The following is a 26,201-nucleotide window of genomic DNA, read 5'->3' as shown; positions in this document are numbered from 1 at the left end:
ACCTAGTGGCCTTGCTTTCCCGAGCGCAGTATTACAACTCTTTTTATGTAGTGATCAAAACTAACGCACTTTTCCTTATGCATACAAAAGATTAGAGAAAGCCTGAAGTGGAAGCACCTGTTGGAGTTTTATGTTTGAAAACACTGTACATGAGTATTTACAAGTGCCCTGATAAACAAGCACTTTGAAATTGTCAGCACAAAACACACTGGGCTTGCAAACTGATTACATTTTCCTGCGCACACAAAATTGGCCTTTAATATTGAGTGCGCAATCTTGGGCTTCATAAGGGCCATCGTCAATGCCCAGCCTCCAGCATTCTGGCTTCAAGGTGGGAGCGGAATGGAGGTGGGGTGTGTAGGTTTGTTTGCAACTTTTGCACAACAGGTTCACACGTGCAGTCAGTTCTGTCATGTGTTGGCTGCATTTTATTTACACGCAATTATACAATGTCAGCAAAACTCTTTCAATTCCTACAGACAACTAGCCAGCAGTTGCACAACTGTATAGCAGGTTGAATTAATCTGAAGAAGTAAAACTTCATCATCAAGTAGAAAATGTCTGGTGAACAAAAGACTGCATTGTCAGCCACAGACACACAAGAACTATCTGAAATGGGATGATGAAAGTTGCCAGACAGACTAGTTATATAAACTTGACCCCTCTCCCCTCCCTGAAGCTACAACCTTCTCACACAAATAACAATGTTGACTCATTCCAAGAACCATACAAACACAGTTCTTCCTACATGTGCCACACAGTAGTAACCAATCACATAGCAAAGATGTAAATGAACAGGCAGCATGAAAGAAGCAGTGCTTCCATTCCATCAGTTCCCTTGCATGGCTTGTTCTGAACGGACGACGTCGTCGTAGACAGACACCCACTGCTCCGGCTTGGTACCTGTGCCCAGGATCTGCATAACATAAACAACACATTGTAAGTATTGTTTGAACATTTGTTGATGTTAATATACAACAATCCCTCGATAAATCGAAGTTGTGAAATCCCCTGAAAATATCAAGACAAGCAGAGTTGGTAAAATCCCCTGAAAATTTTAATATAAGCAGAGTTTCGAGTTAATTTAAGCAAAATGCCGAAAATTTGTGGTCAGGTCACTGATATGAGGGCTAGTGCTGTTAACAAAAGCTCCACTGCACAGGGGACCTTTTGTAAGAAAGGCAAAATAGGTTGCGGGAAAAAAAAAGTTTTGATTATTGCAGATGAGCGAACTGCGTGATGGTCGTTTGTATTGTGTCCACATCTGGTCCCAGGAAAGTGTTCTTGAGCTGCTCAACGCATTGCATCAACTGCTGGTCACCACCGCTACATTCTACCTTGTTGTGAAGCTGGTGCACCATGTTTGTTGATTCTGTTGTTGTAGGCACTTGTCGAGACTTCTCTTTCTCCTCATGATCAGCTGCATCTTCCACAGCCACCTCAATCATGTAGGCGCCGAACAGCATTCCAGTAATGGGGACGACATCGGCCTTGTACGGCCTGCACTCCGTGTAAACTTTTCATCCGCAACTGCATTCGGCGCAAAGTGGGAACTAAGCATTCGAACGGAGACCTAATCAGTTGCCTGTCGCAGACTTTTCCTTCTGTGCTCTCTGTCACCATTTCGAGATATCTGTGGTGCCCCGAAAAAATGTTTTGAGGTCGAGGTTCAAGCTAACGAAGGACTACTGTATATAGCTATAGAGGTGACACTGATTGAAAGTTGGGTGCTCTCAAATATGCACACAACCTCTCAGCATGCAAAGGAGGAATAATGTTTGGATGAGGGACACCTGCATCTCAAACACCATCACGTTAGGTGCCCTTAAACACCGCCATACTTCTAGCATCAAAGCACTGCGCAGGATAAGAGGGAAGACACCGCGCTATGGTGACTCCACGTAAAGTTCTTTTGGTGCGCAGCGAAAGCTGCGGAGCAGAAACATGCTCAGTGTTTCTATGCAGTGGAATATAGTGCCAGCTTGCAGTTAAAAGGACCTCTTCAAACGGGGTACCATGTCTATATTCAATACTTAAGACGTATTTTGAACACAGCTGTGAACCTTTAGAGTTGAAAATTAAGAGATGTGTTTTTATTATAACGCCAGATTGACAACTCAGATTCGCAACGTGCGTCGACCAACTAGAAACCACAGTAGATGGTGCCAGGTGTTCCAGCATAGGATTGAAAGCTACTACTGCCCCTACTTCTGTAGAGTCCCTTACGCTGGCACAAGCTATCGTGACACACGAAATTTTCTTTCACCTTTCAGGAGCGTGGGAAACATGCCAGAACACAAGGGGAGCATACAGGAGGTCGGAGGGGGGAGGTGACGACTTGCAAGCTAAGCTGTATGAAGCTAGTTCCCACTGGAACCAGTAAATCCAGACGGCATCATCAGCGACAGCTCCGGAGGGCTGTCCACTTTTGACTTTCTGTTACTGGAGCCAGCATTACAGTGAATTTCGCTTCCTTTATAAAGTACAGCTAATTTTTCCTGACAAATTCCATGAGTTTTCCCTGAGTTTTTCCAGACTATTCAAAATCCCTGAGGATTCCCCGTTTTCCCTGTTTTCCAGGTTGGTAGACACCCTGTTACAAAAGACGCATTTTCCGGGTCCCTTGAGTGCCTCTTGTAACGACGTTTGACTGTAATTACAGTCCTTGCTGGGGACTGCTGAGGCTCCAGTCACAATAGGAAAGCCACGAGAAAAAAAGAAACCACTTATTTTCCCCCCCATGCACACGTATTAACCGGTATATAGGTCGAGTTTTTTTCCAAAAAAATCCGCACAAAAGTCACCCCTTGTCTTGTATAGCCGTCATTGGCAGAATGTAAATTGTTGTCTAACAACAATGTGCAAAACTAGTCCATCGCTGTCACCCTTTGTGTCGGACTGCTCTCTCGCACTATGAGGCCTTTATTTGATTTTTGCTGTTCTCTAGTTTTTACTCTTTTATGCGTCTTCTGTGTGTGCGTGCATGCATTTCTAAACGTGTCTGCTCCGAGATGCGCAGCGGAAGTCGACGCCAGTTCACCCCTGCGTTCAAGCTAAAGGCGATTGAGTTCACCGAGCAGAATGGGAATATGGCGGCGCAATGTCAGTTTGGCGTTTCGGAGAAAAGTGTGCGGCACTGGCAGAGCCAGAAAGCCAAGCTGTGCACGTGCAACCCCCAAAACAGATTGTTCCGTGGACGTCAAGCGGTGCACCCAGAGTTGGAGAACAAAGTGGCGGACTTCATTAGGGAACTTCGCTCACGACCGCTGCCAGATACAGCGGAGGCCATTTGCGGACCGGCTCCGCAAACTGTACAATGAGTGGATAGCCGGCGACAACGAAAAGGCACCTACGGGCCGGCTGCGGAGACCATCCCTCGCGACCGTGTCAAGCTGGGTGTCTTTCTCTTGGCAGTTGCTGCCCGACGACATGGTTGCACGAGCGTTCAGGAAGTGCTCCATCACCAACGCGCTCGATGGCACTGAAGATGACAGTGAGAAGCAGCCATCCTCGGACGACTCTGACAGAGACGAGTGACTTCGGCAGGCATAGCGAGTGGCAGTGACAGACGGGCGTCCAACATAAGTATAGACATTGTGTGTGCGCTTCTGTGCTGAATTATTTTTTTTTGTCAACGTTTCCCACCTCAAGGTAGGGCGCCGACCTATATACCGGGTCGACCTATACAGTGGAATCTCGGTCATACGAATCTCAAGGGGCGGCAAAAATATTCGTATCACCCGAAAATTCGGAGTCGGCTATTGCCGCGAAGAGGTGCAGGTAGCTTCAGCAACCGCTTCTAACCTTTTGTTAAAACGGAGCTCAATGTGTAAATTAAATTGCTCATGCGGGAAAGGAGCTGACAGTATGGCAGAAGCACTATAAAATGACATCTACGCCAAATATCCACCGCGGAGGTGGCCCAGCCAGCTGCTGCTGGCGCTCCGAAATTGCCGCAATCACAATGAGGCGCGCGTCTCCCTATTGGCGCAAGTCGTGAGGCTCCTCCCAATGCAGTTAGCGGTAACGGAGGCAGAGGCTGGCGCCTGGCTGCCGGGCTGAATCGTCAGCGCGGGCGTCCAAAGAACGCGCGCTCATCGCCGACACGACGCGCGCACACGAACTCAAGCCTGAACCGCATGCCATTCGGGCACGTCAGCGTTTGCGCGCGCGTTCTTTTGACGCCCGCGTCGACGATTTCGCCCCCACGTCAGATTTTACCTCGCTCGTAAAATGACGCGCGACGCGCGCGGCAGTGGGAGGAGCCTGCCGACTTGCGCCAACGGGGAGGCACGCTCTTCATGGCGGCAGTTTGAAAGCGCTCCGGACAGCCCGCTGGCTCCGCCGGAGATGTTTAGGCTTACCACGGTGGCGGATATTTGATAGGCGCTTTCCCTAGCCGCGCGGACGATGCTTTACAGTGTCGTTTTCGGACTCATCAGCTCCCTTACTTCATAAGCAACTTCTTTTGTTCTTTAAAGAGCGGTCAGAAGCGGTCGGTCGAGCCACCTGCCCTACTTCGCAGCCGTTGACGCCGCCATGTTGCCGCGGCTTACCGCGCCGCGCGCCGCATGCGGGTGGTATTCGCGGTGGCGTCAGTGCGCCTGTGGCTTGCGCGGCGCGTTTTCGTGAACAGAAAACGCTCCATGCAGTTCACGCTTAATGATTTTGTGCCTGCGTGCGACCAAGGCCACACGGCCGCACAAACACTCCCGCCTCCCGTCCACGCCGCAGTCATCTGCTCGCGGCTCGCGTGTTCGTATCACCCGTACCGGGTGATAAATGCGAACGGATCATCCGAATTTTTTTACATTGTGTACAATGCATTTTGGCCGGGGAATTTTGAAAATTCGTATCACAACGAAATTCGTATCAACCGAATTCGTATCACCGAGATTCCACTGTATTCCGGTTTATACGGTACATGCTTCCTCAAGGCGGGCCCGTGAAATGCGCTGCGTTATTCAATCTCCCGCTCACCTCGCACACCATCTCGAGCACCCTGCGCTTGGACAGCTCCGCCTTGGCTCGCATGCCCCAGCTATACTGGGTGGCCGGAGGGTCCGTGCCCTGGGCAATCGAGCACTCCAGGTAGTGCTTCTTCACCAGCTCCGCGTCGATCCACTCCTCGGCATAGCCAAACGTCGGATCCCGGACGCTGGACAAAGAAGAAGAACCATTGCAGTTGGGGTTGGAACAAATCGGGTGGGGCGTTTCACGCAAAGCAGCAACTAAGCAAGGAGAGCCACCTCAGGCACAAGAAAACCAGCTGCACCTCTTTGCGGACCCAACGGCATTCAAGTTGCAACCGTAAGACAGGAGGCCTCCCTGAACTCCTCCTCACCATGCCTCTGTCTACCACAGGAAGAAGGGAAACAGTCCCAAGACCCTACTCCACCCTTGACCTTCCACACCACTCTCTAGGGCACCACCAGCAATGGGAAATGGCAGTCAGGTAGCATTAGGAGCCCGTTTCACGATGGCTACAAAGACAAGCTCCCGCCACACACACAATTTCCTTACCTCTCGCTTCACACAGCACGCCTTTGTCTCTCCACTGAAATTTTAGCATCCTTCGTACCTCCAGCTGCCCACTCATACACTGCACTACAGGCACCTCCTTTTAAAAGCAACGGCATCGTTACCAAACACGCGGTACCCTGATTAAACTGATGCTCACATCTACCTCAAACCTCAAGCCTCATTTGACTCGGTGTGCAGACAACAGGTTCCACAGTGTGCAATTAGGGCCAAACCATCTTAGAGGCACCTCAAAGGAGCAGCACAACAACGCACCACAATCACCTAAGCTGCTGCTGCACACACACAACGCATTGTGGCAACACATGGTACTGGTGGCTGAGATGTGGGAGAGAGAAGGGCATAACGCTTTGGTTGCAGAAATGGCAGGCACAGTTACACACACAAACACTGAACAGCCGAATCCCACTACGACGAGTTTGACAGTACGTGCAAACGATTTCGTTGAAGGGAAAGCGAGCCAGACAAATGGCTCATTGTGGCGAGGACTTTGTTGCATTGACTTCTATGGCTAGCGGACGGGGAAATGTCGTTGAAGCGGAGTTCGTTGTAGCGGGGTTGGACTGTATTCGTACACCAGAAGGTGACTAGTAGGTGACACAGGGGTGTAGGCAGGAGATGAAGCAGCCTGCCTGCAGTGCCATTCAGAATGTGTTTACACTTGCACGTGCAAGGACAAATTACACACGGTACATGCAAACACTGCCGTAGAGAGCACCCTGAACCAGCTATATTTCCCCTTTTTGCAGTTTCTATCAAACACCAGCGACAATGGGGTAGTTGGCATAGTGGTCTTTCAAAATCTCAAGACTATGCCAAACTGGCATATACACACACACGCACAAAAAAAAAAACATTGCTCCAGCTGTAAATATGGTTGGCTACTGGCATTTTTCCTTGAAAAATCGGCAAATCTTACTTGATATCTTGTGATGTGTGTGCCCATCATAGCTAGGTTGTTAAAATTTAAGCGTGCACGTCGCTTCTAGCAAACTTCAGTTGCAAGTCAGCGCTATGGTGTGTCTAATTGTCTCCTCGCATCCACGTCAGTTTTGTGTGGTCTCAAGATGTTCAAGAACGACTGAACACATAAAAATACCTGCAGCGTATAGGCAAAACCACTCAAACTATCGAGGGATGGAACTCATGGCAAGAACTTCCTTAATATTTTCACTGCTCGATTTTTGCACTCCTCACTGTGAAAATGTCATCAATGTGAATTTGTTCGCACACCCCGGCTCTTCGTATGGCAACGCAGCTTTTCAGAGCCTTTGCAGTGACTAAATCAAAACGCAGACATCTCCCACAATGCTTACACACACCTCCTTGTGCCTACACTCCACCTTTGTGACTGCCAATCTCAATATTGTCTAGAATGTTCTATAGACAACTTCGGGCATTCCATGTTGCTCTGGGACTTTGCAGTAAAATTACCCAAATCGTGGCCACCGTAAAAAACGCAACAACCACATCCACAACAGCAACAGCAAAAACACTGTCACCTCCTCTCCTTCCTTTTTGCCGAAAACGTGTAGTGAGTGGAACCAACTGCCTGCTTCATTAGCTTGTAGTACTAACCCTGACCATTTCCGGGAAGCGCTTTCAAATTCAAATTTGTAGTAACTTTCTTGTATTTTTTTTCCGTCGAGTAGACTCACGGTAGTGTGTATTTTTTCCCCTTTTGCTTTATTGTTTTTTGTCAGTATATTATATGCTTGTATCGATCCGTTATTTCAGTGTACATATTTATGCTGTTGTACTGCAAATTAAGTGCATTTATCCTATTTTTTGTTTCTTCCTCAAAATCTGACTACGCTTACCGCTGCGTTCATGGCGCTTGCTATACTATGCGTTTTCTAAACACTATTGTTTTTCTGCTCGTGTACAACCTGATAACACTTGTTGCGTGCCTTTTTGCTGATTTTTTTTGCTCTTCTATGTAATCCCCTCCCCTCTACAATGCTGTACGCCCTGAGGGTACAGCATAAATAAAAGGGGGTTGTCATGGTGCATTTCTGCTTGGACAGGGAACAGTACAGGGACAGACGACCAATTTTTGTGTGAGCGCATGTCCCCTTGCTCATATGAAAGCTAGAATTTTATATAGTGGGGTAAACACAAGGAACTGCCCAATAAATTGGTGGAAGTGATCCTAATTTGGCACTAAGTAATTTCTGATGTCTCACCCCTGTGCCACGTACTGTATAAACATCGCACTATTGTACCTATACAAGCAGCTTCGTGGGGTTTCAACGAATGATTTAAAAACCGTTTCAAGTCTTAGGAAAGACTGCATTTTGTTAGTGTTTTAGCTGGAGACAAGTTTTTTAAATGCCTCTTTTCATTTTGCATACAATTAAAAATACAATGCTGCACAGCTCACTGTTATGGTTGCAAGCATTCCTTTTGGCCGCATACGAAAGGCTCGTAGATGTAAACATTCCACGTTTAAATGTTCTAGGCTCCTGCCAGGGAAACCGCTTCACTTCAAGGTGTTTTAAGTGACGCCCATTCATTGGGATAGAGAGCATGTACTCCACAAAAATCAGTTGTCCATCCCTTTAAAGGAGCCATGAAGACAAAATACAAGTTGGGTTTATTAGAAAGACTGCTTAGTCCCGATAACAGTGATATCAATATCATCGCAACCTTCGAACAAATAACGGTGATATTGAAGAAAGCGTGTGAAGCAGTCGCGACCCCCTAGCCAATTTCCCGCAACTTTGCTATGACGTCACGGAACCTTTTTTGGGCGAATGGCGGCTGCCTAACTGACCTGTCACGACGACACGTGACTGGACGTCTGTAATGGGGCCTCTAGTTCCATTTGACCGCATCACTTGAATGCTAACGTGCAGTTAACGCACTGATAATTTTGTTTTATTGTTGGCCCGAATGACGTCATTCTTGCTCATAACACGTCACTGTGGCGCAAAATTTGAAAGCTTTTAAATACTTGCTTTTTTTTCGTTAAAAAACATCTTTTGGGGCTGTAATGGAGCTGAGTGAGATACTGAATCCTAGTTCTTTCAAATTAAATGAAGTTGTATTTTCTCTTTGTGGCTCCTTTAACTCTTTCATTACTGCAGCAAATTGACCGATTTTGAGGGGTCTAAGAAAAATTTTTTTTGTGCTAAACATATTGGTTAGGCACATAATGCAGTGACATCAAAAGCAGCTGATTCCATGCACTTTCCAACGACACCAGTTTTAATAATGTCTTCACAAATAATGATTGCAAAAAAAATTATCAAATTCAAAATTTTTGCCCAGGCATTGAAGAAAATCATAAAAAAAGGAAGTTGTGTATAACAAACCACCAGCAGGAGAAAAAATTTAGAATAAACTTTCGTAGTTAAAAATTTCAAAAACCCGCCATAGAAAAAAAAATTGAAGTGCGAGGAAAAATATGTCAGATGTAAAAGAAAATGTTAGCATGCGTGGTGCCCGTGCCTTGTGGTGAATGAAGTCCAACCTTAATTTCAAATTTGCAATTTTGGATGATTCTCTGAAATAAGTCTGGTGGTTTGACATCATTAGAGGCATAAATGAGTCCCCACGTGATGTACAAATACCTTGTCAATGACTACAGTCAGCACATGGTTCACAGCAAGCAACCAATGCGAAGAAATCCGCTTGGAGTTGAAAACCAAACTTGTTGGTGGATGCCTGTCGACATTCTGATCATAACTTATCATTCAGGACGTTCATTTGTTGTTCACAGCAGAATCTCGATGATACGATTCAGGGTGATACAAATTTCTGAGAAGCAGGGGTGGAAGCAGGGTCTAGCTTTTTGGAGCAGGCACGGGAGCAGCAAAAGTCTTATTTTGGAGCAGCTTTGGAGCAGCAAAAATCCCATTTTGGAGCAGGTTTGGAGCAATTTAGGGGCTACTTCGGAGCACTTTTGGAGCACACTGACGGGCTTAAATAATGCGACTGAGCGCACTTTTTAAGAGCAACTAATCCAAAAACTACATGAAAAATAGAATTGGCCAGAATTATTTAGAAAGAGCGCAATAAATTAAATAGGAGCTGGCACCTTGATATTACCCTTTACTCGGGACTGAAACCTGCCTTTTGCCTATTCCTTTAAATGTAGCGACTTTTTGGCCTTTATTTGTATAATAATCAACACTATGTTACTAACAGTGGCTGCTTTTTTAATTTTTTTGGTAAAGTAGTTTCGAGCTAAAACAATCGCGTGCAGTGCGCCGCCCCGCTGCCGCTGTCACCGCAACCATGAAATCAGGCGTCGTGAACGTGCCCTACCCGAGCGGCGCTCGCCGAGCGCGCATCGTCTCGCATCGATATTCCCCAATATGAAGACGGGCGCCGTACAATATGATGCTGTATTCGCAGCAAGCTGTTGCCGCCGCGTCAACCGAGAAGGCAGGCATCATCGGCAAGCAAAGGTAGGCAGCGAACGAAGATGGTGATTTCACGACGCGTCATTCCGTAATAGACGAGAAGGCGAAAGCGGGCACGGCATCCCGTCAAGACGCCCGCTTTCGCGGTCGAGTTGAGCCTCGTCGGCGCGCGAACGAGTACGGCGACTGTGTGGCCCACTGCACGCAACTGTTTTAAAGGAAAGTGATAGTGGCCGCCGCAACACTCTAGAGGAGCGTGCGCATGCGCTCAGTATCGCAGAAGAGCAGTTCGCGCGGAAGCTCGCGTCGTCGCGGATCTCGGTTCATGCAGGTAAAGAAAAATTAGACTTCAATCACCACAGTAACTGCGTACTCGCGCAAAAATAATAATAAAAAAAATACTGAGGCGAAGGGTGTGCGAAGGGGTCGTTCGTCTTACTTCAAGCAGCTGCAAATTCCAGAGGCCATGCCTCAAGTTATATCACTAGATAACTGTTCAAAGTACTTTTACTCATGCTAGTGACAGCCTTACGGGAAAGCCGCGGCGATAACAACGTTGCGATAAACTCCACGAGGAAACCACGAGTGTACCGAACTGCCGTGGCTATGGATGCGGCGTGGATGCGGCTGCGTCTATTGTGTAGCCAGCGCTCAGTGTTGCCCGGACCACGACAAGACTCGGCTAAATTTGGCATTTTATGCTCTCAATGGACAATAATCACGCAAATTGCCGTTTCTGCGCAGCTTGGCGCAGCAGGGCAAATTGGCGCACAATGGCGCAATTGGCGCAGCAGTTCCACCCCTGGAGAAGTCCTGGTGGGATTGCATTGCTTGCAATGGGCAAAATTTCGGCTATTACGAACGGACCTGCGCGGACCGGCGGATGATACGAATGAGCACTCGACGGCGACATTACGGGCTCTCTCTCCTTTCTTGGTCACTCTTTCTCAGGGAACGGCGGGGCTGTTGTTTTCTGCTCGCGAAAATGCGCTGACGCCGTTGCAGAACCACCCGCACGCTATGTGGGGTGGGTGGTTCCACGCTTGAGCGACCGCTTTCTAACCGCTCTTTAAAATGCCACTCAAGGCACACCCAAAGTTGCTCGTGCGGTAAGAGAACTGATAAGAACTGAGAACGGCACTATAAAACACAAAAAAACATCACCCGCGCTGCTAGTGAAAGCGCCCATGACATATCTGCTGGGGTGGTAAGCCTAAACACCTCCGGCGGAGCCTGCAGCTGTCTCGAGCGCTTCGAAACTGCTGCCATGAGGTTCGCGCCTCCCCATTGGCGCAAGTTGTCAGGCTCCTTCCACTGCTGCGATCGTCGCACATCATTTTCTGAAGCTGCCGCGGGTGCGGAATCGGCGACGCAAGCGTGAAAAAAATCGCGCGCGCAACACCGATGCACACAAATCACGTGCAAAAACTGACCGTTGCGAGGCATGTAGTGAGCTTGGGAACCGCGAGTGAGGAGACGAGTGCAAAGTTTTATGTGCTCCAGAAAGGACTGCTCGGCGACATGGAGGTAAAAAAAAAACAGAACAAATCAGGGATTTCTTCACGCGGAAGAAAAGAAAAGAATTAAATGAATACTTTTTTTTAGCGCTCAATTCTTCGGTCTGTGTTGGTTCATACGAATTTCGGATGATACGAATATTTCTCACGGTCCCGCAAGATTCGTATCGAGATTCTACTGTATTATCATCTTCTGATTCGCTTATGGTACCCTGCTAGCAGGAATAAGGCGCGATGCGCTAGAATCATGCCCACCAAGCTTTAGCCAAGCAGCTGTCCTGCTTTGAAGGGAGTTCAGCACTACGAGCCTCCTAAGGTTCCTAAGGGGCCTTAGAGCCCCCTACCTTGCAGCACCACCTAACATTTTCGAAAAGAAACAATATCAATCCTGCCCGAGACTGTCAGAATAGATAGCTCTACTAAGAAGTGGCATTAGGCCTCTGGAAATACCCTCGTACGGAAACGAAATTGGGCGGTGAACAGCTGGCAGAGTGCAGGCCGATTAGAAGTGCTCTCTTCTTCTGAACTGGTTCTCTTTTGACTTTCAGCTCGAGCTGTTATCGCGAAAGTAAGGCATGGATGAAGTGGAACCACGAGCGGCGTGCTTTTTTTCGAGCATCAGTAGCTTGCGACCGAGGCGCCGTGGCAGATCAGCTTGCAGTTGGGTAACTGCGTAGTAGCGCCACACTGGAATTTCCCGATGCAAAAACGAAACTGAAACTGGTGGAAACTGGCTGAAAATGCAAGGTCCACTTGTAAGACGTGCCCGGGACCTTCAGAAATAAAGTTTGGCAGATTAAAGCTACCTTTTCTCCGAATCAATGGTCACTAGCGAATAGCTGGTGTCATCTTCATGTAATTATCACCTCTCAACACTGTCGGATTACAAAGCTGACAACATGATTTGGTACTTGACATGCTAAGAGCCTTTTGATAAGAAAAAAAAAAAATTAGTGGTAATGCAATCTAACCACAAGTGGCATGCTTTTTTGTCGAGTGCAGCAGCCACGCCCCCTTTCACACAAAAAACAGGCACCTCAGCTCGCAAAAAACGCCATAAAAAATCTCAATGTCGCCGGAGTGGAAAAATTTAAAGGGGGACGCGGCTTTCAACTTCGGGAAAATGACCAAAACATCGTTTTTTTGAAACCCGCATATTCGGCTTCTATGTTTCCTATTCGATGCGTCTGCAAAGTTTTTAGGCTGAAAAGCGTCGCAAAGTGGCATAAAAAAATACTTTTGTCAGGCGCGGTGACAAACTATCAGCGCAAAAGGGCGAAAAAAACGGCAATTTTCGGAGCGCTCTACCTCCGCAACGGTGCCACCGGGCGCGGCCATTTTGATATGGTTAGATCGGCCGAGCGATCGTCTTTCCGGTTCCGCTCGTCTCTTTTATCTTCGTTCATTCACAAACGCACAAACGGCAGAAAAGAAACGACGCACAAACGAAGCTAGAAATAGATGCTGAAGCGCTATTGGTCCTCCGTCGGGGCGCAGAACAACGACCCTCCTGATTGGATGTCACGGGCGCAACGCAAGATGGCGGCCGCTTGAGCTGCGTAGCGAGCGGTTTGAGCTCATTTTCGCCGCTTCGCTAGGCCGAGTTTCTGTTCAATGTATAGTATTCAACACGGACGTTATCGCGGTGGGAATGCCGGAGATAACGAGCCAGATTACGGGAAGTTGTGTGGCTCGAAAGGAGGAGGTCATCGAACGCTATGTGGTGCGCGTGACTCTACCGTCGCCAGACCCCGGAGGGTGACGCGGTGTGCGCGCTTGCGATAGCGGTTCGTGAAGTGAACTTTTAGTCGGGTTTGCGATGTTTACACGCTTAGTTATTGCTGTGTTTTGACTGTGGGCTCGCTAGCCTTGAGAAAGAAACGGTCGACGCGTCAAACGCTGCGGCGCGCACGGCATAGCCGACGCGCATTGGAGCAGCACATGACTGGGCAACCAGTTACGATTGAACGCCAGTAGTTGTAATTAATGCCTGCGACGTTAAATTTAATCTTAAAAGCGACCTGACCAGCCATACAAGGTATAATCAAAGTTCGATATGTCGCGGTAAGCGTGCGCTGTGATGCACGCGAGCCATATCGCCTTTCTTGCGCAACGTTTCCCGTGCACTTGTAATTTTCATGCAAACAAGTTTGAGTTAGTAATATAGGAATAAAAATATGTTCTCTGCATTAAAAATGTACGTTACTGTCGCAGCATTTAACAGTGATTTTTTAGTGAAATTGATACCATTGCTTAGGGCATACTGGCTGTGCTGCGAGAAATATTGGATGCCTTGAATGTCAAAAGTAGTAAAAAAATATGATCTTGCATTGAAGTTGGGAGTTATGCAGAATACTCTACGAAGCTTCAAAGTAGCTCATTTTCATCCTTGTGGTATGCAAACTTTTGGCAATGAACACCTGCACGTATGAGTACTAAGTTGCTGTGCCAGGCAAGATGATAAAACATAAAAAAAGCCAAAAATGTTCAACTTTAAGTAAAAAAAATGCTTAACTTGTTGCCATGGTGAAAACACTGCAAAAGGAGGCTGTTCAGTGCGATACAGCCAACCAGCTAACCTACTTTGCATTGAAAGCCCATTGAAACCCATCTCCCCCTTCGTTTGGTCTGCAAAGTGGGGTGTGTACTCTTCACAGAGGAGCTGAAAATGATGTTTTCTGGAAAGAGAAAGGCTGTAAAAGACACTCCAATTTCAAGGCAAGGCATTCCAGAAGCCCCATGTTCAAAAGGACATGAAAGGCTACAACCGTGACGACTTTTGATAAGTGAAACCTATGTTGCAACTTCGGAAGCCGTTTTCTCAAAACAGTTTTTTTTGCCACCTGTGTTGCTTGTACCAGGGGTTTCTTTGTGACCGCTGGGTCTATTTTGATTCCGTTTCTTGCATTACATTCCTTGATGAACAGTTCAGGTCGTGACACTCTTGGTTTTCAAGATTTGTTTTTTGTAATTTTTTTATTCAAATAATTGTTCACAGTCAACATGCCTATTGCACATTAACCTCTAAAAAAATGAAAACTAAAAAACATTGTGTTGTAAAAAAAAAATTCTAAAACTGTCACGACCTCGTCCATTCATTTGGGAATGCAAAGCACTTCGAACAAGTTTTCTATCATGTTTTATAAGCCGCTCAAGCTCGGTACAAGCGGAACAGAAAGAAAATTTAATACATAAAAAAGTTATCAAAATATTAGTTTGAAATTTTTATGGTGTTATCACGGAAGCATTTCCAGTTGCTGTGCCAATTTTCATCAAAATCCACAAAGAAATAAAAAAGTTGATTTTGAAAGCCACGTCCCCCCTTAAACTTATTCTAAACCTGCAGTGCGTAGACTAACCACTGGGGCAGGGCCGTACCCAGAAATTTTTTTCGGGGGGGGGGTTATCAATTTTGGGAAGGAGGTAGTTTTGCTGAAAGCAACAGTAAGTATTGTTTACGTGCTGCCTGGAAAAAATTTCGGGAGGGGTTTGAACCCCCAAACCCCCCCTCTGGGTACGGCCCTGCACTGGGGGTGCATAAAGTGTACGAGATACGACTAACACATGTAGAAATAAGCGATATAAAACATCGATTGCCGGTGATCGATTTTAATAGGCGTGGTAATGAAAGAGTTAAACCCGAATTAAAAATATTGCTTGCATGCAGGCAAGCAGGGTCTCAGTAAAAGTACTGCAGCTGCTGCATGGATGCAAACGTAGGATGACTGAGTGAACTAAAACCAAGAGCAGAACGGAACTCACTCCTTACTGATGCCAAACGGTGCCAGCATCTTCCAGAGGTCGCCTGGAAAAGCAATAAAAGAAAAAAAGAGAACATCATCCCATCTCTCTCCAACCACTTCTGCCACTCTTTAGAAAACCTACTTAGACAATAGGTTACCGCGACACAAAGCTGCCTGTTCGGGACACTACCGCGAACCACTCATCCTGCACAAATACCGTAAAAACCCGCGTATAATACGAGGTTTTTTTCCAAATTTTACTATGCAAAATTTGTGCCTCGTATTATATGCGGATCCCAAAGTTTTCCGCCGAAAATTTGCACTTTCGGTTTCGTTTTCAGCGGAGGGTGCGCCACCTTGCGGTGGCGTTAGCTGGCTGCTGCTTCTCTCAGCCGGCGCTATTTTGATTGTTTTGACCCCGCGAAGGATTGACACGCTCACCGCAAGTCTATCACGATGTCGCGTGCTCGAAGGCAGTGTTCGGCTTCAAGTAAAAGAAAAGTTATTTTACATGCCAAGACCATCAGGAATTGCGCCGCAGGACGGCAGTTCGGCGTCACAAAAGGCAGCATTCGCGGGTGGAGAAACGAACTGGTGCTTGACTGGATAAAGTCTGGGTGGTGTCGGTAGCCTGGAGCACTGTTGGGGGTTCCCGTCAGTGCTCTTGTTGGACGCCTTTCGCTGCCACCTGGCCAATTCCGTGAAGAAGTTGCGCGAACCCCGCACCGAACTCATTGTCATTCCAGGAGGAATGACATCCCAGCTGCAACCGCTAGACGTTTCATCAACAAGCCTTTCAAAGACTGAACCAGGTCCTGCTACAAAGAGTGGATGAGGTCAGGAGACCCGTAAGTGATAGCTACCGGATGCCTGACGCGGGCTTATACAGCGGTGCTTTGTGGCTGGATCGCGGATGCGTGGGCCAGCATCCCCGAGGAGCTCGTCAGTCGTTCTTTTAAGAAATGCAGCATCTCGAACGCCCTTGATAGCACTTAGGACCACTTTCTGTGGGAAGACATTTCCGACAAGGTGACTTCGGGAGACAGCGGCAGTTAACCTGAGGATGACTGAACGGACGTCGGGAGACAGTGCCAGCGAAAACTGACAATGACTGAAGGGCAACTGTAGTGCAAATAAATGTTTTCTGTGCTCTTTACCTCGCATTATATGCGGAGGAAAACTTTTTTTCTGATTTTGGTGTCCCAGAATTACACCTCGTATTATACGCGGGTCCGTATTATACGCGGGTTTTTACGGTAACTGTCGACAAGACGGACACCGAACATGAGCAGTAGCAACAAACCAAAGCCCTGCTGTGATCAGCACATTTATCCCAGTGATGTTTCGTGCGTGGTTATTTTACCTTTTGGCCAAAAGTGAAAAAGGGAATCTTTAACACTTACAGGGAATTTTAGGAGTTGTGAAGTAAAAAAACAAAAAATCACTAAACTACATCTTGCATCATTTATTTTTTTGTTCTCTTTCAAATAGTTCCCGCATCATCCTGTCAGATTTATGCCCAAATATCCACAACATCCAACACAACTTCCAATCCAGTTCATAAGACAGGACGGAGCATACAGAAAAACACTATTTCATTAAAAAGATGTACAATCTATGCCTATTACAACGAACCCTCTTAATCTGAAAAAAAAAAAAATATCCGCTGTAGCCAAGTATGCAATGAAGTATCCAACCTAAAAAGGGGGGGGGGGGGAGGGGAGGCCTATCCACACTTTTTTTTTGGCAATGTCAACAAACTCCAGTTTGACTTTGAACTGTCTAGTCAGCTTGTGTTGAAGACACCCGGTAACCGACAGCCTCAAAAATGGCTCTTCACACGAACTAAAAAATACTCGTACAGTTTTAGTTCACAAATAATGCAGTAACTCTGAACTAAAAGTGATTGCTTTACATAATGAACAAAAAAACTATTCGAATTGCAAAACAACTTTAGGGAGCCCAATTTTTTCACCCACTAAACTACATGCAAAGAACTAGCGAAGCACTGGACATTTCATGAAGGGGGAAAAAAAAAGCCCTGGCATTCCCCAATAGCGAAACGCATCTTGCCACAAGTTGAGGGCACAATATTATAAGGAGTACAAGAAAAGCAAGGAAAGTGTCAACGAAGCAGTAAAAGTGGGACTCAAGATCAACACAAAGCACTGTGGAGGGTTCCTTGAGGAGTTTTCTCAACGTGTGCAGCTGGCTGTAGTTCCACAGACAGTTGCATGAATGATGGTACTACAGTCGAACCCCGCTACAACGAACGCCGCTTCAACGAAATTTCCGCTTCAACGAAATATTTCCAATTCCCCGTCAGCCAGCCATAGAAGTCCATGCAACAAAGTCCTCGCCACAACGAACCATTTGTCAGGCTTGCTTTCGCTTCAACGAAATTTTCGATGATTTGGGCTGGGTTTGAACAATTATTTTACAATACAATAAGCATAGCGCCAGCTATCTGTAACTTTTTATACATTCAGGACGCTTAGTTTCACCGAAAACATGCGCGGTGCGACCACACCGCCACAAAAAAAAAAAAAAACTCATAGGCGGACGCCATTGTTTGATGGTGATAACGATGTGGCTGGCCGTCTTTACATGAGGCGCAGGCCCGGTTCGCCAAGCCGGAGCATGGCCGGAGCTACAGCCAATCCGTATCCAGTTGAAATCGCACAAATGTGCTCCGCTGCTGGCGCGGCGCCGTCATGTATGCATTGTGAGCAGCTGTCCTTGCCGTTTTCCTTCTACCATTCTTAAAGGAGCCATGAAGAGAAAATACAACTTCGTGTAATTTGAAAGAACTAGAATTTAGTATCTCACTCAGCTCCATTACAGCCCCAAAAGATGTTTTTAACGAAAAAAAAAAGCAAGAAGTATTTGAAAACTTTCAAATTTTGCGCCACAGTGACGTGTTATGAGCAAGAATGACGTCAAACGGGCCAACAATAAAACATAATTTTCAGTGCGTTAACTGCACGTTAGCATTCACTTGATGCAGTCAAATGGAACTAGAGGCCCCATTACAGACGTCCAGTCATGTGTCGTCGCGACAGGTCAGTTAGTCGGCCGCCAACTTACAAACAAGGTTCCGTGACGTCATAGAAAAGTTGCGGGAAATTGGCTAGGGGGTCGCGACTGCTTCACACGTTTTCTCTAATATCTCCGTTATTTGTTCGAAGATTGCGATGATATCAGTATCATTGTTATCGGGACTAAGCAGTCTTTCTAATAAACCCAACTTGTATTTTGTCTTCATGGCTCCTTTAATAGCCAAGAGCAAAAATCATGTTTGCGTGTTTGGTCTTGAAGCCAAGTCATCCTATCTTAGTCATGAGCGCGCAGTTGTGTTAAATGCAAGCGCGCGCGTCTAACCTGCCAAGGTCAGTAGCTGCCGCGCCGTGTCAGATGATAAGATAACGGCACTGCTCCTGCTACAAGTGAGAGGGGGGCTTCCGACGGCCCAGCAGCTATCTGCAAGTAATCAGCTCGGTGGACACGCCTTGTTGTACAGCAATACGTTTTGCGCCTGCATTTCTTCACCTCACTCCGCAACGCGTTCTTCGCGTGCAGTGAAAGAACACATAACCGTTGGTATGTTTGTTATCCGAATAAACATGACGTTATTGCGCGTGACTCCTTTTTCTAAACATTGTATTATGCTGCCAATGATGCGGAAGCATACGGGGCTATTTTTCTGGCCTTTCCGTGGTGTGTTGCGGCAGATTTCGCCTCAACGAATTTGCGCTTCAACGAAATTTTTGCACGTCCCGTCAATTTCGTTGTAGCGGGATTCGACTGTATCACATTTACAGACACTTCCCACTTCTCAATCACTGCTCCAAACAAAAGCAGTGCCCAGTGTTCCCTATAGCCAGCGAGTACCACCGATCGCAAGCCAAAAAAAGTAGGGAACCTGACACCAACCTGACAAAACGGATCCACCTTTCATCAGGATCAAGGTCAAGACGAGCAGAGTGAAGCCTTCCTTTGCGAGCTCTTTCTCACTCCTGCAATCAAAGAAGAGACAGCACATTGTGAGAGCAATGGCAAGAACACGGAAAAAATGTTGTCTTTCAACTTAGCAATCCATTAGTCCAACATTCAAATTTAATGGGTATCTATGCACAGTGAGAAGACATTATTTGCCAAGCTTAGGTGGACTTTTACTGAACTCAATACATTGTGCCAAACAATTGGCACAAGGGTTGCTAAGTCCCCTTGGCCACATCGGCAAGAAATTGTTCCACAAAATGCTTTACGGAAGCTTACACAACATTAAACGTGAAAAAAAAAAAAGAATAAAAACGTACAAAATTTACCGAAAAATATTTTGCGCTCAATTTGTAGAGCTTCTTTTCTTCATGACATTGCACCATTATTTCGATGAAATATTGTTCCTTTATTACTCAAACTGTGTACCATAGGTTGATTTAAGATGACTTTACACGGCACCATTGTTTCAATGAAATAACGTTCCTTTATTTCTTTGTGTAAAGAACATTGCTCGAAGATGGCTTCACTGCATGGCCACAGTGTCTTGCAAAAAAGTGCCGTCAGGGCTCTAAAATAGCCGATGGACCAACGACGACTACACTCGTCACCGGTCATTTTGGTACAAAATCTCAGGACAACTACACTTGTAAACAGCAGCGAAAGGGTTAAAAGGAGTTTTTTACGGAAGAAGCACCTCTGGCTGTCTGCATCTCCTGTTGCCGCCGCCTTGTGTCATCACAATAAATCAAATTGTCAAATGATGGTCAAAAAACAAGTGTGTAATGAGCAATACCGGTTCAAAATCAATTAACATGATAAACAACATGATAAGCATGACTTACATGATAAATAAACTAGCACATTTCAGGGTAGCTTGACTGCAATAGCCCTCAAGCACTTGTTTAAGCATGGACGAGCGTAGCCCATCTTTGGGTGGAGCCGTACAAACCCGTGTGGACAAGCTTAGCTAGGATACGGAAGGCAAAGGGTTAATACAGCATCACATCAGGCAGCCCCACTAGCAAGCTTGTACTAATTTAACCTTCTTCATTCACTATGCTGACAGAGTGAGAGCAATGAGGAACACGTCACATGTGTCTACGCGGTTGTGACGCAGGAAAAGAAGGGACAAACAGGATAGCCAACGGAAGTGTTGGAAGCTACCACCACCCTCCATGTGTGCTCGTTACGCATCCAGTCTTATGTAGGTCGTTAAAAGCGTACAGCGAAAGCAAAGAAACAACAGAATAGGAAGGCTCGCAAGAGGAAACACTCTCGCTACCAGTTAAGACAAGGAGTGTGTCCTTTCTAGTGGTTTCCCGCTGAGATGTACCGGTCCTGCTTTTGATTGTTTGCACTTCTAGATCTTGTACTGCCCGCGGCCTATTATAGTCTGCAATAAACCTTGTGTTGAACTATACAGCAGTGGAACTCCAATCACACGTCCCCCAGTTTCACAACAACCTACTTCTTATGACAGATCATCGCAGTCCATGCAAACCCTCCTACAAACAATGCATGAAAAACCCCGGTTATACAATGCTCCTGTGCAAGTGGTTCGCTTCATACAACGACAGATGCTGCCAGGGATAAACAGACAACGCACCCACATTTTACAACGCCTCGTCCCGACCTTTCTTGATTCTTAACCCCCATTTGATGCTCCTCGATCTGCAAAGACAAGAACTCCACGAGGGCCCAACAACCAGCTGAACAGACACAAGCAAGCGGGCGGGAAATGGTCGGCAGGAGCTTAACCTTCAATGTCCCCATGCATCAGCACAACGCCAACCGCAAGAAGTTAAACCCCAGGCGGCCAGTGGACCACGAATGTGAAGGTTCCATCAAGCCGACGACATGAAAGCACACACTCCCACTTTCCTCGCCTGCTTGATACAAGTTTCTCTCTTGCACTATGTTCTCTCTCTCTCTCTCTCTCTCTCTCTCTCTCTCTCTCTCTCTCTCTCTCTCTCTCTCTCTCTCTCTCTCCCCCCCCCCCTTATTAAAGTTTGAACCTACGCATTGCCGCAACCGTCGTTTCTTTCTTGCCTTTACCGCTCTTACCACCTGATCTCTACTTTGGGATTTCAGTGAGGGGATCGCACTTTACGCGAGAACGTACTAAATATGTACCCATGATTTAATTAAGTAAGTTGCAAGCCCACCTTTCGCGCAAAGTTATCTTGGGTAGGCATTTACCCCCTCCCTATTCTGACACTCTGGTCGTACAACAGTTTCACACGGTCACTTGAAAGTCATATTATCCGGCTTCCACTGTTTAAAAAAACGCAAGTCAGCTATATTTTCTCTATTGTTTTTTAAAAGCCTGAAGGGGCCACAAGGACAAGACAAAACCTTCATATTTTTCAGAACACTAGGCAAGCTCACATTTCATTACACAATTTTGTCTGATCAGAAACGTTACTGTCGTGAGTAAGAAATGAGTGTTTGAAGGGAAGTAATTCAAGTTAACCACTCGCTGCACCACGATATGCCATGATACAGGCCCTGTGACTATTTTCAGGGAGGAGAGAGAGACCATGCAGCCAGAATGCTGACTCAACACTGTCATGAAGGAATCGTAAATGTGGACGGCAGTGACTAAACACAGCTGGGCACTTTTCATTCTGGCTTCAGGCGATAAAACTGGCTCCAAGTGGATGTTTGCCTGAACCCTCAATGCCTTCCGAGAGAAACTTCAGCCACAATTTGCACGCAATTCTTTCGACTTCACTCACCTGTTACAAGAGCCCCTCAAACATAGCAGAATGCCCTCGCAGCCCCTACCGTTTGCCTCCGACTCAAGTTTTTGTCGTATGTTGCCCACGTGTTTGCACTGCAGCTGTTCATCAATCGCTTACCAATCGCCTAATACAGCAAAATAATGCCCATTTTTGTTCGCAACACTACAGGTTTACTCAAATTTGTGGTTGCTTCTGTTGGTATCACCCAATCATGCACTGCAGACAGCTTACTTGATTGAAGTTCAACTAAAAAATATGCGAGAGTGTCATTCTGGTGAGGCAATGTTTCAAACGAGGCCAGGCTGTACCTTCTTTGCGATCCCTTCCAGAGTAAACGTATGACGGCCATTCTGTGGTGAAATTCGTGTGCCTCCATGGCTTTCTTTTTTTCGCTCACCATATTTGAAGCCAGCGGGCGGGGGGGGTGCGGGATGCTGGCGGAGTAGGAGTGTCTTCCACTGCGGCCTGCGGGCCAGTGGGCCATGTGTTTCGGCGAGGGGGGGGGTGAAGAAGGGAGAGAGTACTGCAGCCAACAGAAGTCCCACCCGCTTGGTTCTCAGAAGACGTGCGGTCCGAAAGACTGTGTGCTCGGTGCAGTGCGGGGTTCGCGACTCACGGGGGAGAAGGAAGTGAGCAGTGACGGTTGAGACGCGGCAGCCGGGTCTGAGGGCTGCGGTGTAGGCCCGAGTGCGACAACAGCGCCGACCTTGGGCCCCGAGAATTCCCCTGGAGGAGGGGACAGTGCGCGGCCCAGGTAAACGCGAATTGCGTCGCCGATCAATGGGACTCACCGCAGGTGACTGGCGGACCAGCGCATCTTCCCCGGCGAGACCACCGACCAAACCGAGCTAAGCCATCCTCCCCTTCCCCACTCTTCTGTAGACTCTAAAATCGCCCTCTCTATTATCGTCCTGCTTCACTTAGGCTCCGCGGACTTGATTGTCCTCCTTTTTTAGTGTACCGTGTTGTGTGTACAGGTGTGTGTGTGTGTCTAGCAGGCCTATTGTTAGTAGACGGTGGAAGCCCTCCAGCCTACCTATTGTATGCCTTACTCCTCCACTCCTGTTACAGTCGCCTGGATCCTAAGACGAGCTTCATTTTCTTTGTCGGCATTACCCCCCTCTGTGTCGGTCTGTCTGTATTTCCTGTGTGGGTGGAGAAAGTAAATGGGCTTTGTTTTGAACCGGTTATCCCGTGCCCCGTCTCGTGCCTCACGCCAGCGGCCAATCAGGAGTGGACCTATCACCTGTTAGCAGGTCAGAACCACACCATCGAATTCGCACGTAGGGGGGAGCTGTTTGTCGCTCCTCTCGTCCGAGGCATCGGCCCCTAAATTACATCTCAACTCTGCGACACATTCAAACCCTAAGTCAGTCACCATCATTTGTGCCAACACTCACAGATGACCAGGCCTTGATTACGAATGCGCAGGCGACAAATTTTTAGTGCGACAAAGTTTTTCAACCCCTATTTTGAATGCAATATTCACAAAGTTTGCCAGCCAATCGAAACTAATTTTAATGAATGGGTGGTTCGCAATAACTGCACTACGTTCCAATTTTCCCATCCATGCTTCAGCCATACTTTACAAGTAAAAGACTGATGCACTTCTACTATCATGATGTCAACACCAACAAAACCTGGACAGAATCCACTCTATCCAGTTATATAAGCAGAAATGATAACACCCTATGAGAGTCTAAAAGTGAATCATGTGCTATAAAAAATGATTTAGTCCTACAATGAGTGAACAGTTGCAGATGCTGAATACTTCCTGCACAATCAACATAATGTCTATCACCATGTGTACGAGATTTCGGCGCACGTTAAAGATCCCCAGGTGGTCAAAATTAACCCGGAGCCCTCCACTACGGCGCGCCTCATCGCCTTCGTTGCGTCGGCGCGTTAAACCCTACAATCAATCAATCAATAGTGTCTATCATCAGAAGCAGTGATATCTGTGTCACTGACTATCCTTAGCTCATTCACAAGCGCTCTATGGTCTTGGATAAGTCCACACTTGCGCTTCACCTTAGCGCATTGCCACTGGCTACTGTGGAAATATGCGGTGCTTAACAAGTTTTATTGTTTTCCTGCAAGACACATCCTTCCAACTTTTTTTACCAACGTAACCCCAAACAAGCCCAACCATGGGGGGTACGTCATCTTGGGATCAACCCGCAGGGATTAGCACTTTTCAATTGAAAGACTGAAGTACCTGCGAACATATGAAGTCAAAATTTCAGAAACCTAGTTTTTCCGAGAGTGCACTGCTCCCACTACTCAGAGAAAATTGGAGGCAATGGCAGCGACATCATTATCCGGACTTGTTTCGTACACAGCTGTTCATTTGTAATGGGAAACGAGCAAGGGTGCCTGCTGACGCACTACTGCTTCCTTTTTTACACAAATTGTAGGGTTTATTTTATACCAAGTTTTCATGCATCGATTACCAGAACAGAAGCGAAGCCTCCGAAGATGTTAAAACAACGCCATCACATAGACTTGACAGCCAAATGCAGAGCTCATTAACAAATGCGCTGCTTTGCAGACATTAGTGCAAATTTCAGATTTCAAAGGACCGTTTTTTTTTTCTTTTTTTGATGGAGTAGGTGCTGCCATTTGCCAAAAGCAGAGAGAAAAACAGTGCTATCGTTCCTCACTTACTGGCATCCACTGCCTTGACTTGACGAACCATTATTCACCGTGTAATGTGCAGAGTCTACCGACACTGCCACCGTTGCAGCCTGCACTGATTTGATTTCAGTACAAAGCTTGTTCCTTATCAATTCACTTTCTCACCGTGTGTGAATGACACGTGCCTCGGGGGATCCTTGAGAACAACCTTTGTGGGCACAGCCTTTTGCCTCGTGAGCGACGTTGCAGGGTGAGGTGTAGATGGGGAGATCTGTTTGAACCACAGCCGGCTTTATAGATTGTGACCTGCCCATAGCAGCCGGCGACAATGAGAGCAAGCGTGCTGAAAAACTGCTCTGTAGGGACGGTGCACTACATTTGGTGGTGCTACGCTTAATCAACAAACTCGGCAGCTTTGCTTTGCTCGCAGTGCGACCAGCGCCTACTGGCATGAAATTTAGCGGTGGCACCAACCAGTACCGATTGTACCATATTTATTCGAATATAAGGCGAGGCTTTTTCCAAACTCCATAGTCCGAAAGTCATACCCCGCCTTATATTAGAAGCTCAGTGTATATATACGGCGATATTTTTGACTCTCCAAACTGCACCCTCGCCTTATTATCGTGACCGCCTTATAATCGAATAAATACGGTATGCATAGTACCTATAATACTGGCTAGTAACAACAGATGGCTGAATGTAGACGTGCTCTGTAGCTAAGCACTAAACTTGAACTAACACAAGTAAACCACAGTGCTACCATACCTGCCTCTTTGATAAACATGAATTTTTTCCAAGCATTTCATTTTATTCAAACATTAGAAAAGTTTATCAAATCTGGATTTGCACTGCCGAGCTCTATTTGTACTCGAATCTTGTCTATGCACATGTGCAAGCTCGCAGGGAAAGCTAAAATTTGTACACAGCAGCTGCAACACGCCCATTCTGTGCGTGGAAGGCTCCACCATTCTTGCATGAAAACAGTTTTTCTAGCGAAGCGAGCACTAATCCACGGCAACTTCTTCAACGGCTGCGGCTTTTTTTACTTCAACTGTAGCCACACTTGTAGGGCCTTGCTTGGGCGGCTTACAAGCGCAAGAAATGGCAAAGTTGCGTACAACAGCCATCCCCAGCCAGTGGCTGCGGTGAGAACGGCCATTGCCTTCGGGACATCTTTTTGAGCCACGGCCCCCCGTACTGAAGCGACGGAAGCGTGGTGCAAAGAAATTTTCTTTGTCTTCATTTTTTTTATATACAGGCTATGGAACAAAACGTGCTTAATATTTCTTTGTGTTTTATTTTGTCTGATACACGCGTGCTATGAAACGCGTGGAATGGTATGGAAGGCGTTATAAAAGGGTTAGCATCTGTGAACGCTTTTTGCGGACAATATCTGGGTAGTTGTGTGTTCGGTGGAGACGCCAGCCGGGTGCACGCTTTCGCCGCAACAATTTCGTGTTAAAGGAACTTTTCCTTATGCACACCACCCTGCCCACAGAAGGTGCGTGCTTCCCCTGGGGGGATTGGCAAAGACTAAGTGCTACCAACTGAGGAAAATACGAAATAACAACAACGCAAGGCCATTGAAACGCATGTGGAGCGAAAAACTGGGGATTCAATGCAGCGCTACTGGGTGCAGTGGCA

At 46.7% G+C, this 26,201-nt stretch overlaps 1 protein-coding gene across 1 annotated transcript in view; it reads right to left on the bottom strand.

Moving 5' to 3' along the window:
- Nucleotides 1-330: 330 nt before the first annotated feature.
- Nucleotides 331-26,201, bottom strand: part of Mage (necdin, MAGE family member) — a 49,471-nt gene continuing 23,600 nt past the window's right edge. Inside the window, exons 7-10 of the mRNA XM_077681627.1 lie at nucleotides 19,105-19,187; nucleotides 15,191-15,233; nucleotides 4,981-5,158; nucleotides 331-916 (exon numbers count right to left, since the gene is read on the bottom strand). Of these exons, the coding sequence (XP_077537753.1) occupies nucleotides 830-916; nucleotides 4,981-5,158; nucleotides 15,191-15,233; nucleotides 19,105-19,187 (391 nt within the window). The 3' untranslated portion in view covers nucleotides 331-829. The remainder of the gene's footprint in view (nucleotides 917-4,980; nucleotides 5,159-15,190; nucleotides 15,234-19,104; nucleotides 19,188-26,201) is intronic.

Source organism: Haemaphysalis longicornis, unplaced genomic scaffold, assembly GCF_048455015.1.
Source record: "Haemaphysalis longicornis isolate Haplotype H1 unplaced genomic scaffold, Haemaphysalis longicornis Haplotype H1 scaffold_8, whole genome shotgun sequence".
In the NCBI taxonomy this organism is placed as follows: Eukaryota; Metazoa; Arthropoda; class Arachnida; order Ixodida; family Ixodidae; genus Haemaphysalis; species Haemaphysalis longicornis.
This window is presented reverse-complemented; position numbering and strand designations above follow the sequence as displayed.